This window comes from Armigeres subalbatus, chromosome 1, assembly GCF_024139115.2.
Source record: "Armigeres subalbatus isolate Guangzhou_Male chromosome 1, GZ_Asu_2, whole genome shotgun sequence".
NCBI lineage: Eukaryota > Metazoa > Arthropoda > Insecta > Diptera > Culicidae > Armigeres > Armigeres subalbatus.
In genome coordinates, this window is record NC_085139.1 from 150,513,631 (window position 1) to 150,529,385 (window position 15,755).

At 40.7% G+C, this 15,755-nt stretch overlaps 1 protein-coding gene across 3 annotated transcripts in view; it reads left to right on the plus strand.

Annotated features, from left to right (window-relative positions):
• Positions 1-15,614, plus strand: part of LOC134205263 (UNC93-like protein MFSD11) — a 223,722-nt gene extending 208,108 nt beyond the window's left edge. For all 3 annotated transcript variants that reach the window (XM_062680357.1, XM_062680358.1, XM_062680355.1), the window contains exons 4-7: positions 12,953-13,129; positions 13,184-13,458; positions 14,831-15,264; positions 15,413-15,614. In XM_062680357.1, the coding sequence (XP_062536341.1) occupies positions 12,953-13,129; positions 13,184-13,458; positions 14,831-15,264; positions 15,413-15,592 (1,066 nt within the window). In that variant the 3' untranslated portion in view covers positions 15,593-15,614. The remainder of the gene's footprint in view (positions 1-12,952; positions 13,130-13,183; positions 13,459-14,830; positions 15,265-15,412) is intronic.
• The last annotated feature ends 141 nt before the right edge of the window (positions 15,615-15,755 follow it).

Consider the following 15,755-nt stretch of genomic DNA (forward strand, 5'->3'; position numbering starts at 1 on the left):
ACCTAACAAATCTGATAGATATTCAACTGGGTTGCTCTTCTTGATATAGAGAGTGCATTGGACAGTGTTTGGCATGAATGTTTGATTGTAAAAATGTTGAATTTTCATTTTCTCCTCATCATCTGATCTAAAATTATTTATCAGATCACTCACTTCAAATAAACTGTAAAAGTTCGAAATCCAATATATTATCTGTTTGAGCTGGTGGTGATCATCAAGGCAACATACTGAGGCTCGTATTGTATAACAATTTTATTTCTGACTTACCTGATTTTTCATCGGGTGTTTAAAAATCGTTGTTTGCAGTTGACACGAACCTTTCCGTTAAAGGACGAATCCTTCGAGTAATTTATAGTAGACTAGCTTTATGTACCCGGTTTTGCTCGGGAGTAAATTATGCAATTCAAAATTCTAATCGCACCATACGCACATCAGCAGATACATTGACATATAGGGGAACTGTTCCGTTTCTCTCTCATCATCTTTTCCATCTCACATATATTCATCTTATCGCAAAACAAAGGAATACAGCACCAATCTCGTCGCTTCTTTTTGCTAACACGCGTGCTTACTGGTGAAAAAAAAAATCACAAAAATAAGAAACCAATCAAATTTCTCCTCATTGCTTTGTTTTTTTTTATGGGATGGAAATAGGAGCTATGGGATGAAGTGTCGAACCGTTCCCCTAGATAGATCGATACATGCAACTCGATGTATACACTGTGATCAGCCTCTCAATAAGGCGGCTGTACTGGTTTGGTGTTAGACCATTTGGCCGAATACCGTTTGGCTCTCGTGTTGAATATTACATAGGCTTCCTCTTCATTTCGTTTTCCTTTCTTCTTCATTTATATCGTCTATTTTCTATCTAACTTCTACTTTAATCCTTCTTTCACCTCCCATCATCATTCTTCTTCTATGCGTTTTCCTTCTTTCCTTTTACCTATATCCTTCTACTTTCTACTTCATTGTTCTCATTTTTTACATTTTTCTTCCTTCTTCCTTTTCCCATTTTCCTTCTTCCACTTCCTCCTTTCTTCTTTTTCTACCATCTCCCTTATTCCTTATTTTTCCTGTTTCTACCCATTCTCCATGCGATCACTTGCACCAATCTACTTGTTTCCTGAAAAACGCCTATACCCTTTTCCTAATAACGCTATTCGTCCCTTTAGTACAGAGAACATGTCTTACAAATTTCGAGGAAATCGGTCAAGAGGTTTCAAAGTTTTACGAAATGTTCATTCGGTAATCAAACACTTCCCATCACACCGCCTTCTTTTTCTAATTATTCTTTCACTTTTTTTATAATCATCTACTCAGGATAAAGCATATGTGCACCAAATTTGGTTGAAATCGGTCCAAAGGTCCAAAAGCAACTGGTACTGCCCCACGAACTCTCTTGCAATTGGTGTTAGTCGGCGGCATAGAATTTGGGAGAGTACCTTGTAGGCGGCCTTCAGCAATGTGATTGCGCGGTAGTTGCTACAATCCAGCATATCGCCCTTTTTGTAGATGGGACACACGACACCTTCCATCCACTCCTGCGGCAGAACCTCATCCTCCCAAACCTTGGTAATAACAGGATTGTTACGACTACGCGGATTTCGCGATTTTCGCGGTTTTCGCAGATTTGGCGCGGATTTACATAACGATTTTGGGGTTTCGCGCGGATTTAGTTTTAGGCGGAAATTTAATAAATAAAATGCAAAATCTAAGGAAGTTTATTTGAAAATTAGTTTTGTGTCTATCTAGATGAGCTTTATTTTCATTAGCAAATGTTGTTGAGATCAAATTTACGTTTCAAGGTTATTAACATTATTTTTCGGATTTGTCCAAGTCCTTATTTAATGGCATGCACTACACTCTCAAGCATTTTTTAAACAAATGTTATGATGAGAGATACGTGCCATGTCTATTGAAGGACATAAACACCCATTTTCATCTTGTCAATTTCTTTGTAATTCCAAGATATTTGTCAGTTTCTGATTGATTATTTCTTTTACGATGAACCATTCAGAACGATATATTATATCATTCTTCAAAAGTTTTTACAGGATTTTTTTCAAAAGAATGCCGCTTTGAATTTACAAAAGGATTATAGCGATGATCACAGAAATTTCTGTAATAAATGCTCAAAAATTGCACCGGGAGTTTTTCTGCAGGAAGTCACTAATCAATTTCTGCAAGAATTTTTAAAGCGATTTCCGTAGGGGATTTCTCCAAGTAAGCTCTGAAGTTTTTCCGCAGGTTATTTTTGGAGAATTTACTTGAACTCACGACAAAATTCCCAAATGAATTGCAGAATAATTTCCCAGGGGAATTTTTCTAAGAATACTCGGAGGAATTCTCAATTCCGACAACATCGGAAGAATTTCCACAGACAATTTTGGAGCGACTTCAGACACTTCAGCAGATCCAAGGGCAGTTGGATTTCTGCAAACATTTCCCTGAAAATTTCCGCGAGATTTTTCGGAGGATGACCCGCAGAAATTTCTGGGATGAATCTGTGCACGCATGATAAATTTCTATAAATAAAGTTCTTGAAGTTTTTGGATGAAATTCCATTAAGAATGGCCAAAAAAACATTCATTTGTATATCAACGTATCTTGTGCCGAATTCTATAAACTTCTATCAACAAGAAAAAAAAACTCTGACCAACGGAACAAAAAGCAAATCCGAAACGGTGCTTATTGAAATAGTTTTGACTGTTTAGTTCTTGTTCCCTTAGATACAGTACTTCTAGTGGTGAATAAGGCCATTTAGAAGGGTTGTAATACTTACCGCGGTTTTATTAGTCCTATTAGCATTTTGATACAAACATATTTTGCAAAAAAACGAACTTGAAGAAAAGACGTTCAATAAATTGTTATACAAAAATTGATATTTAACATGTATTTGCTTAGAATTTAGCTCTGGATCGCGCGGATTTGGCGCGGAAATGGATTTTATGTCGCGCGGAAATGGCGCGGATTTGATTTTAGTCGGCGCGGATTTGGCGCGAAAAATATTTCAGGATCTCCGTAACAACCCTGTAATTACCCAGTGCAGCGCTCTAGCCAGTGCCACACCACTGTGTTTTAAACAGCTCTCCTGGTAGTTGGTCAACTCCAGGGGCTTTGTTGTTTTTCAGCCGGCCGATCTCCGCGCAGGACATGCGACTTCCGGCTCCGAATCTCCAGGAAATCCAGGAGAATTACACATCAACAAAATTTAAATTCTCGTTTATATGAGGCATTCGTGTAACGAAAAGGCTATATATTCACTCTAAAGACGATTGTGTGATAGAAGGTCCGGAAACCCATAATGTTATATACTAATCGACGCAGGTCGATTAATTGAGATGATGTCTGTATGTATGTGCGCAGAATAAAATTCACTCATGTTTTTGGAATTTGCCTTGAACCGATTTGCTTGTAACAAGTTGCACTCGACAGGGAATCGTTTCCCATTGTTTCCTATTGAAAATTAGACAGGTCGGGATCGGACTATAGGATCAAAAGTTAAAGTCAAAATACGACTTTTTGTTTTGGGGGCTTCGACTCTTCCACAAAACAAAACCACGCTGAACTCTGATCCATTTTTTTAGTATACCTAATGGAACGTACACACGGTCAAGCAGTTTGACCAACATTGACTCCACCTCTCGTTTATTCAAACATCCACCAAGTTTTACCAACAGCGGCACGAACAATCAATTTATTCGACCAACAATATCACACACGAACGACTGAAGCGCCAACTTGAGCACCAACCATCAAAAAATATATGGGCGTTTGTGCAACTTCACTACAAATGCTCAAACATGTTCGGCTAACCTTGACTCCACCCCCGACAACTCAAACCAAAATCAAACCGTTTTAATTTTTTCCAACCGAGCCGCCAACTGTCAAATGGTTGGTCGAACAACTTCACACACGTTCAAACAAAGCAGCAACCGAAGCGTTTTCTTGGGGGCGGAGTCAATGTTCGTCAAACTGCTTGACTGGTGTGTACGTTGCATAATGCACGAGAAAGGCACACACATCGCTGGGTGGATCAACCAGGGTTTTAAACTGTATGCTTACTGAAGCTAGCAAACTGATTAGACGATAACTAGAAGCCCCAACTATTTTTTCCGGCTTCAAAATTGAAAGAACTTTGGTGCTTTCCATTTATCTGGGAATTATGCTAATTCGGAACGTTTGCTGGAAAAATTAACCGAAAAGGGTAAAGAACTCTCAGGAAGTTTGATTTTGATTAGAATGCAGAAAAAACATCGTCACCCGGGGCTTTTATATTTTAGATTTTTTTAGTATTAGATCTCTCTAGGCATCTAGGCCTCGTGCATAAATAGTGTTTGCCACACAAGACACTCATTCATGTATTGGCGGGCATAGAAAAGCTTTCAGTCAATAACTGTGGAAACGCTAAGTTGAAAAGCAGGCCGAATTCCTGTTGGATTAGAGCCAGTAAAGAAGAAGATAAAGGGTCTAACACATTCTTTTGATTGAGAATGTTTTTAAACCACCGCATAACCTGATCTTCAATAGGATTGGTGATTCCCTGGGCTGCCGTAATCTGACAAAGTGACAACCTACATGTTTTCTATTTTTCTGTTTTATTATTATTATTTATTTATTGTCAACAGGTGAAATAGACACCCCAATGACCGCTATCTTAAAATAAATACATTAACTACGTACATACGTTAGCTTATAGTCAAGAGCGAAAAATATACTGAAAATTACACTTATTTGTTTCTCGCGACACATTAAAATCAAACACAGAATAACACGTATTGAATAAGCGGGACATGCTTCGGACCGGCTCATGTAGTCCATAGTTAGTTCTGGCTGCAGGGAGATTGATGAACGAGTGCGATCGGAGATTACGGCGGCGAGTGTTGATGTCCAGCAAGCTGAGCAACGTAGGGCAGTCAATGTTTCCTTGTAGAAGATCACCGATGAAGCAGGCCTTAGCCACGTTACGCCTTGCATCAAGAGAATCGAGGTTAATAAGCTGACAACGGCTACTGTAGCTTGGTAGGTTGAGCGGATCTCTCCACCTTAGATGTCGCAGAGCGAAGCGCACGAATTTTCTCTGGATAGCTTCGATGCGCTGAGCTTCGTTTTGGTAATACGGAGCCCAGACAACTGATGAGTACTCCAAGATTGGGCGAACGGTTGCACAAAACAGTGATTTCAGACAGTACACATCCCGGAATTTCTTGGCAAAGCGAAACAGGAAGCCTAGTTGTGAAGATGCCTTCGAAACGATATATGCTACATGATCCTTGAATGTCATTTTCGAGTCGATCAAAACTCCGAGATCCTTGACTGTCGATTCGCGTTGAAGCTGAATATCTCCCAAAGCGTAGTCGAATGGGAAGAGCGAATGTTTGCGGCCGAAGGATATGACAGAACATTTTGCGACATTTAATGTCATTCGGTTTATGCGGCACCATTCGGCAAACACTTCGTTGCAGGAGCATTGCATCTTGAGGATGCTTTATAGAGTAATGCTTCATGTCGTCGGCATACGATAGTTTAAGGCATTTGAGCACAAAATTAACGTCGTTCATATACAACAGGAATAAAAACGGACCCAAATGGCTGCCCTGTGGAACGCCAGAACAAACCGGAAAGGGCAGTGAAATGTCATCTCCGATTTTAACCGCCATACTCCGTCCAGTTAAATAGGATTGAAGCCAACCGAGCATGGAGTTATTAATGCCTAATTTGTCAAATTTCGCAATGGCGGTCTGATGATTCATCTTGTCGAATGCTGCGGAAAGGTCTGTATAAATGGCATCCACCTGATGGCCACTCTCCATTTGTCGAATTACAAAGGAAGTGAAACACGTTAGGTTAGTAGTCGTCGATCTTTTAGGCATAAACCCGTGTTGGTCGTTCGATATGTAATGTGCATACTTTTGAACCAATTCTTTGAGAATAATCAGCTCAAACAGCTTAGAAATGGCGCTTAGCGCAGCTATTCCCCGGTAATTTGAAACAGTCCTCTTGCATCCTTTTTGAAAACTGGGAATAAATATGATTGTTTCCAGCAGTTCGGAAATAATCCGGTAGTCAATGAGAGGTTGAATACTGCAGCTAACGGCTTTGCAAGCGTATCAGCGCAGCGTTTCACAATAAGAGACGGAATACCATCCGGGCCGCATCCAATTGAAGTTTTCAATTCCTTACTAGCTGTTATTACATTATCGTCGGTAACGAAGAACGGCTGCTCAGCGGCTTCAAAACGGGGAATATTCCTGGTAGCGTTGGCTACAGCCTGAGGGTCGAGGTGCTCATTTGTAAAGACACTACTGAATTGGGAACGAAACAAATTGACCATGTCGTGGGTAGTTTCGGCTTCGCATAAACCATCTGTCATCGAAGAGGGCAGTCCTGATTCCTTTCGTTGGTCGTTGACGTACCGCCAAAAACTTTTTGGGTTAGTCTTGAGTCGACTTTGTAGACGATTTTGAAAGACGTTATAAAGGTGGTCATTGAGTTGCTGATAGTCAGAGTTTGCCTTCAAATAACTGGCTCTTGTAGAATCAGAACGATACTTGCTACAGGGGTTAGGCAAAATGATTGAGATAGGCAAAATTTGGCCCAAATTCAAATCCTTATAACTTTTTGAAAAATTGATGAAATTGGACAAAACCGGAAGCATTCGACGGCAAATTTAGTCAAGATTTAGGAACATGTGCGGTCACGAATACTGGCCACCGGACACCGGAGATGTTCCGGATTTTCGGAGGCCATGTCAAAAACACATTTTTTTTGCCGCTCGTATTTTTGTGTGGTTTGAAGTTACATCGATAAACACTATTTTCCTAGAAACTAGATCTTATTGAAAATTGAATGTGGGCTGTTGCGCTAAGATCCGTTGAAAAATATCCGAGATATGGCCATTTCAGTGAACCTGGTTCCGGATACTATGGTCAATTATGTATATCCTTCCAATCACGTATATATTATCCGGTACCATATCAATATTGATATCAAACTTCAAGATTTTTCATGGAGATGCTTCAGGAAGCATATGCAGGACGATCAGTTGCCCTGACCACTCTGTGGTAGGTTCCAGGTGCCCCGGGGGAAGTGGCCTATTTGAAAAATGTTAAGAACCCTATCAAACCCCCGTTTTTCAAATTGGCCACTTCCTCCGGGGCACCTGGCACCTACTACAGAGTGGTCAGAGCAACTGATCGTCCTGAATATGCTTCCTGAAGCATCTCCATGAAAAATCTTGAAGTTTGATACCCATATTGATAGGGAGCTGAACGTTTTTCAAATTGGCCACTTCCCCCGGGGCACCTGGAACCTACTACAGAGTGGTCAGGGCAACTGATCGTCCTGAATATGCTTCCTGAAGCATCTCCATGAAAAATCTTGAAGTTTGATACCCATATTGATAGGGTTCTGAACGTTTTTCAAATTGGCCACTTCCCCCGGGGCACCTGGCACCTACTACAGAGTGGTCAGAGCAACTGATCGTCCTGAATATGCTTCCTGAAGCATCTTCAAGAAAAATCTTGAAGTTTGATACCCATATTGATAGGGTTCTGAACGTTTTTCAAATTGGCCATTTCCCCCGGGGCACCTGGAACCTACTACAGAGTGGTCAGAGCAACTGATCATCCTGAATATGCTTCCTGAAGCATCTCCATGAAAAATCTTGAAGTTTGATACCCATATTGGTAGGGTGCTGAACGTTTTTCAAATTGGCCACTTCCCCCGGGGAACCTGGAACCTACCACAGAGTGGTCAGGGCAACTGATCGTCCTGAATATGCTTCCTGAAGCATCTCCATGAAAAATCTTGAAGTTTGATACCCATATTGATAGGGTTCTGAACGTTTTTCAAATTGGCCACTTCCCCCGGCGCACCTGGAACCTACTACAGAGTGGTCAGAGCAACTGATCGTCCTGATGCTTCCTGAAGCACATCCATGAAAATCTTGAAGTTTGATACCCATATTGATAGGGTTATGTACGTTTTTCAAATTGGCCACTTTCCCGGGGCACCTGGAACCTACTACAGAGTGGTCAGGGCAACTGATCGTCCTGAATATGCTTCCTGAAGCATCTCCATGAAAAATCTTGAAGTTTGATACCCATATTGATAGGGTTCTGAACGTTTTTCAAATTGGCCACTTCCCCCGGGGCACCTGGAACCTACCACAGAGTGGTCAGGGCAACTGATCGTCCAGAATATGCTTCATGAAGCATCTCCATGAAAAATCTTGAAGTTTGATACCCATATTGATAGGGTTCTGAACGTTTTTCAAATTGGCCACTTCCCCCGGGGCACCTGGAACCTACTACAGAGTGGTCAGAGCAACTGACCATCCTGAATATGCTTCCTAAAGCATCTCCATGAAAAATCTTGAAGTTTGATACCCCTATTGATAGGGTTCTGAACGTTTTTCAAATTGGCCAGTTCCCCCTGGGCACCTGGAACCTACCACAGAGTGGTCAGGACAACTGATCGTCCTGCATATGCTTCCTGAAGCATCTCCATGAAAAATCTTGAAGTTTGATATCAATATTGATATGGTACCGGATAATATATACGTGATTGGAAGGATATACATAATTGACCATAGTATCCGGAACCAGGTTCACTGAAATGGCCATATCTCGGATATTTTTCAACGGATCTTAGCGCAACAGCCCGCATTCAATTTTCAATAAGATCTAGTTTCTAGGAAAATAGTGTTTATCGATGTAACTTCAAACCACACAAAAATACGAGCGGCAAAAAAAATGTGTTTTTGACATGGCCTCCGAAAATCCGGAACATCTCCGGTGTCCGGTGGCCAGTATTCGTGACTGCACTTGTTCCTAAATCTTGACTAAATTTGCCGTCGAATGCTTCCGGTTTTGTCCAATTTCATCAATTTTTCAAAAAGTTATAAGGATTTGAATTTGGGCCAAATTTTGCCTATCTCAATCATTTTGCCTAACCCCTGTATGTTGTCTGAGAGCCGCGCGTTTCACTCTTTTGAGGTTTTTGAGGTGAGCATTAGACCAGGCTGGCTTAACCGGTTTGGATACGGATTTCAGCGGAACGAACTGATCAATAGCGTACAGTAATATACTTGACACAGTCGATGCAGCGAGATCGGCGTCGGAGTCTTGAAGAATAGCGTCCCAGTCAACGTGTGCAAGAAAATCATTCATGCCGTTGAAATTGGCCTTATTAAAGTCGTACGAAACGCTTTCAGACGGCTCGTAGAAGCGACAGTACGGATTTATCTTAAGATGTGTCAGTATGGGAGGATGATGTCGACCGATTTTAACGAGCGGAGATGGAGCCTGTATAATCGAACAGCTCTCGCGCAGTTCGTCGCTAACGAAGCAAAGGTCAAGTATTCGATCGTTTTCATTTTCGACTGCATTCATTTGTTTCAATCCTGCTGTGCTGTACGCGTCAAGTAGCCCACGAGACGTCTGGCCAATCAAGCATCTTGAAAGGACCGGAAACAGAAGCCTCAACGTGTGGCGCTGCCAAGTGATCGAGCTCAGGTTAAAATCACCCAGGATAATAAGGTTGTCTCTTGGTCCCAATTGTGAAACCACCCAGTTAAGTGAATCAAGGTGCCTTTCGACCAGGACTGCGTCGTTAATTCGGTCGGGGGGGATGTAAACAACACAGACATAGAGTGCCATCAACAGTAGATACGGCGATCCATAATTGCTCTACAGATGTATTGTTAGGAGGACTGATTAGTCGGGATTTGAAACTAGAGCGAACAGCTATCAAAACCCCTCCTCCAGTGCGTTTGTTGCTATTGAAAAGTGACCTGTCTTGTCGATAAACGGAGTATGAGTCGTCGAACAGTTGATTTGTAGAGGTCTTATCGTTGAGCCAGGTTTCGGTAAACGCGTACACGTCATAGCAGCCATCGCACAAGGCCAGATGGTAATCGGCAATAGAGCTATTGATTCCGCCGACGTTTTGGTAGTATACCAAAATATTCGAAGATACTGAGGCAGCAGTCCTTACATCGGAAACAAGCGGTTGAGGAGAACTCAACTCTCGTGAGGCGGAAGTGGAAGCACTGGAAATCGAGACACTCTCAGGTACGGAAAATACCGGTAACTGGTTGTACTTGCCGGATGTAGGATTTCGGAAGACCCCATCTTCCACCTCAGACAAAGGACCGGGACGGCTGCTGGTCGCTGGCAGCGGGGGCTCGACTAAGCTGAGAGGAGTAGGGGCTTCCTTGAGGCGTGCGGCAGATATGCGTCCCGGTGTCCCGTTGGAAGAAATTGAAAAAGGCAGGCCTGCGGTAGGAGTTCGGAAGACCCCATATTCCAGCTCAGACGCAGGACCGGGACGACTATTGGATGCTGGCAGCGGAGGCTCGACTGCGCTGAGCGGAATAGGGGCTTCCTTTGGGCTAGCCGCAGATGTGCGTCCCGGTTTCAGCTCGATTGGAAAACGAATACGTTGGCTTGAAGAATTTTGATGGCTAGTCGACGTTGAATGGAGATATTCAGTGGTGCTTGAGACGATAGGAGCTTTCTTGGGACTGCATACTGTACAAGTGCACGTCGTGGAAGTGGAAAGCAGCTGGTTTGATGATCGTAGATGACTAGAAGCGACAAATACATCAGGGACAGAAATGCACGGACGAACATTGTACTTGCCTGTTAAAGAGCATGTAGAGTACTACTCGTTAATACCATTCTTGGAAAATGGCGTACACGTAATATTTTCAGATTACGGCAATGGGGGCTTCGAATAGAGTCAAAACGATTGTCAAAAAATCTCATAAGTAAGCTGTCAAGAATACCATCCGGAACCATCCTGCTCAAAATTGCTACATTATTATACAAACTTTGTATGAAAACATGACAATTCTGCATATTTTTTTAAATTATCTCTGTATAAGCTTGGATTTTCTTTGATTTTTTGTGATTTTTTTCGTGGGGTTAACTCATTGTTTCATTGACACTAAAGGTCCTCAATGACTAAAACCAAACCGCGTAAAAAAACTGGTTGTATACGTAACCTTCGGCTAATGACTTTTAACCATACTGCCGTTACCTGAGAATGTGACGTAAGCACCAAATTACAACATACATGTTTTCGATTTTTCTGTTAAAGAGCTCGATGAGTACTACTCGATAACACCATTTATGGAAAATGACGTATACGTCATTTTACAGATTACTGCAGCATACTTCTAATTTGAAAGATGTCTAATCAGCTACTTATCAGGTGATGAAAACTGCAAACCTGTAATTTATGTAAGTAATCCTTATCGGATGATAACTGGAATTCAATGACTAGCCCGTAGAGCACATTCATATGAATGAGGGGCTTATTACGTGCTTACGTTTTTCATAGCCCTTGATCCACTTAAAATCTTATTATCATGCTATGTTATCAATGGTTGGATTGAAGAGAAAGGTCTATCGAGGGACGCATTGAATCATCGTTGTTGTATAGTAGCCTAAGTGTAGATTAATCGATTCGTTCAGAATGCCGATCGAAAATGCCCATAATGGATGTCATCATTACACATGTTGCAAATATTATCTACGACGAGCACAAGTAGGCGAGGTGCGGGCAAGGTGGATCGATCAGATGGAAGATGACTTGCTGACCCTCCGTAGACTGCGTGGTTGGCGACGTGTAGCCATTGATCGAGCTGAATGAAGAAGACTCTACGTATGAATAATTAATTTTTTTTGTATGGATTGTCACACTTCGGGCAACCTCATCTCCCTCCTCCGAGCGTTACGCAATTTATGAATGCTTCCTTATGTACTGCACAGGCCCCTTCGGCCTTAGTCTTATTAAATATAAATATATAAATATTGTTGTTGATGAGATGGCGTTGAATTATCAGTCATCCCAAGTTACCAAATATATTTTTCCATTCATTTATGTAGTTTACATTCAAATATTCTAAATAGATAACACTGAATCAAAAATTTGACGCCGCAAAACACGATTCGAGGAAACATCTCTTTATCCTCGGTTGCGCCCCACACTCGCCAAATCGATTTATAGCACGCTGCGCTCCACGCCTTCTTGTACCTGCCGGGTCGGAAGCAAACACCATCTTTTCAGGGTTCCTGTCCGGTATTCTTGCAACATGCCCTGCCCATCGTACCACTTTGATACCATCCTCATCAGCTGCTTAATTGGTCTTGTTGGATGGCATCCTTAACTTCCTTCAAAGTGGGAGCTGGTTGGCTTACATTGTCCGCTGAACGACGTAGTCGTCACATCCGCTGCCTCTCAGCGCTATTTGAGTGTTTTTTTTTATTCGTATATTTATTTGATAGGCACTCTGTGTTCTTAACCGCTACTGTGCCGTGATCTACTGTGGTATTCTGCTATGCAGAATCTACACAAAATCTATTTTTAGATATCCACAATTCGTTATTGTTGTCGTTGCCAGTTCATCTAATCGTGAGTCCATTGTGTCCGTTTGTCCATGTCGTCTATCCAATGATCGTTGCATTGTTCGGTTGCCATTTATCCGGGTAACGTTGGAGGAATGCCTCCGAGAAGAACAAGTTGTCAGTCGTCATCAGGCAGCCCTGACGGTGAGGCGCGTACCCTAGAACGCCACCGTATGGGGCTGCGGATCCGGTGACTGACGAGGGTTTGGTGGAGGGGCTGGGAAGCGAACCCATGACCATTCGCTTATAAGGCGAATGTGCAGCCAACTACGCTATGGGACCCCCTGTATTTGAGTGTTGTTTGTGTTAATTGGCTATATAAGGGCGGCCACCGTCTGAGTTTTAGAAGAAAAAAAAAGTTAATTGTGTAAAGGTTAAATTTACCTTTAAGAAGATTCAGACCAAAACGTGTTCACCAAGCAATTGTTGCATTGAATAATTAATAATGATACGATATGTGGTGGTATATGATCCTCAAAAGATAAATTAGAGTCAATTAACACTCAGCTTCATCCTGACGTTTCGTTCCATTGTAGCTTTTTTATCCTGACGTTTCTATGGCCACAGACATGGCTACTCTACGTTGCTAGTGGAATCCTAGGAGCGGGAGCCGCATTAATATGGACAGGACAAGGGATGTATCTTTCGAAGTGCAGCGATGAGTCCACTATATCCCGCAATTCTGGAATATTTTGGGCTATGCTTCAGATGAGGTAAGTAATGTGAAGTTTTCATGTCGAATAATACAAATATTCGTTCATTTACAGCATGTTTTTTGGAAATCTTCTAGTGTTTTTCCTATTTCAAGGGAAAACACATATTGACAAAGATACGCGTGTTCTAGTCTTCTCGATTCTCGCCGGTGTAGCAGTGATTGGTATCGTGTTTTTGGGTACTCTGAGAAAGCCCAATCAGCAGAACGTAGCTTTGGAAGAAGATATTCCTGAACGTCAGCGAAACCCGAGACAAGCTTTCATCAGTGCGGTTAGATTGTTCATGACAAAACGCATGTTGCAACTCAGTGTAACGTTTGTATATACAGGTAATTAATAATTTATACATTTCACTAGATTAGTTATATATTGATAGTGAATACTATGCACTACGGGGAGGCGCAGGTACCACCCAATCAGAATTTCTGCTAGATTTTCCTTTACACGATATCCTTGTGCACGAAATTGATCGTCGTAGGGTATCTGTTCCTATATCAATAACAATAAGCCAATGCGTATATGAAATGCATTTATTTCTCACCCAATAATCAAGAAACATGAGAATAATTAGGCTCGGCTCACGTCATTTTTAATTGATAACAATTTGGTAACTTCAAAAATGAAATTGTTATCACATTATAGAAGTTTTTATCTGAAAAACATCATCACTGCCATGCACCTATTTCAATAACATTCAAAAACAGTTAATCTTATGCCTGTACCTATATCAATAATACTGTTTCCAACCTAAAATACGCACACTATTACTTGTGTGTATACGTAACGATATGATTGCAGTGATGCCGAATTCTTCAATGTTTTGTATTTGAGTTGAAATATAATTACAAAATTCCAGTTTTCGTTGTAGTTTTCCAACTTATCAGTTTAATTTTAAGTTTGTCATAGCTTATCTCTTCGATTTACCTTGTTTTACAAACATAATAGTTGAATTTCACAGTAAAAGTTCATTCAAGCATTTTTGAAATAAAAATCTAGGTCGGCAACCCTTGCCGATGCTGCAAGCCATGTAAATAGTTTGGAATACGGACAAGAATAATTTAGACGTTGTTCGAAATAAACCTATATCAAACTATAGAAAATCGCGTTAGTTTTTCAAATATGATTATATTTATAGTGAAATTGTGATGTGCTCTATGTGTTGTGAAGTGTATTTTGAAAGGATTCATTTGTTTTAACTTGAAATTGAGTGGAAAACAAAGGCGTGAAATGAGATGAATCTGCTAGTAGCAATCGAGCAGTGCATCAAATCAACAGTTCAGAGGTAGGAAAATGAAAATAAATGTGTTTTATAATTTTGTTTTTAATAATTTGAGTCTTGAGAACTAAAACATTACTCAAACGGAATTTTAAATAATATTCCAAACATTGGAGAAGGTGGTCTATTCATTATTGTGTACATACGATGTGAGAAATTGTAACCAAATTGATTTTTATTTGGTTTATCGACGGTTGAGATTAATATACGGGCTGTTATTAATATGGAAACAGATACTCTAGTTGCTGTCCCTAAAACAATGTACATTATTGTACATTATTTTTCAATTGATTTTTATCGTAATGTGTGGTTGTCTGTTTAATCTTGAATTACTGTTATATAGTAGCATATATTAACTTGATTCAAACATACATCTTTAATCCACCTTAAACAATATTTATTTTCTTTCATTTGCGTAAATCTAGGATTGGCGTTATCATTCTTCAGCGGTGTTTATGGCGCCAGTATTGGATTCACCGAAGCAATAGGCGAATCGGCCAAACAACTTGTTGGACTAAATGGAGTTTTTCTCGGTGTTGGAGAAGTTCTAGGAGGAGTGGTCTTCGGTCTTCTAGGAAAACGAACCTCAAAATGGGGTCGAGATCCAATCGTGATCATTGGATTTATTATACATATTATCAGCTTTTTCCTCATATTCATGAATATACCAGATGCTGCACCATTCGGAGACACTGACGCGGTGGCATTCTTTAATCCACCCATAGCAGTAGTTGCTATTCTATGTTCGTTCCTCCTTGGTTTGGGAGATGCTTGCTTCAACACTCAAATATATTCCATGCTTGGTGGAGTTTTCGCCAAAAACTCAGCAGAGGCCTTTTCGATATTTAAATTCACGCAAGTACGTTTCTATTGTAGATACCATGGAAGTCTAGGAAAATATGCTGCCAAATCGTTTGTACGAAACAAATATTGTTGGCAGAGTATTATAATAGAAATCGCTTGAACACTCTATTTAAAACTGTCTAATTTGTTTCTTTACTTTTCAGTCCGTTGCAACCGCCATAAGCTTTGTCTATTCATCTCATTTGGGACTTCGAGTTCAACTTGGAATTCTTCTTGTGTTTGGAATATTAGGCACTGCGTGTTTCTGTTTAGTGGAATGGGCAGTTAAACAATCTCGAGAAATGAGTGTGAGCGAACGTGAAACTGTCGATACTGAAAAATAATTAAGATATTTTAACGTGTAAACCATTACTTTTATTATATCCGATGGCCTTTTTTTATCCTTACTTACTATATGATAACATTAAATTTTATTTATTTATAATTAAGTGTTTAAATGTTTCCTAATAATGATTAATATGAGTAGCAAGAAAAATACTTCACATC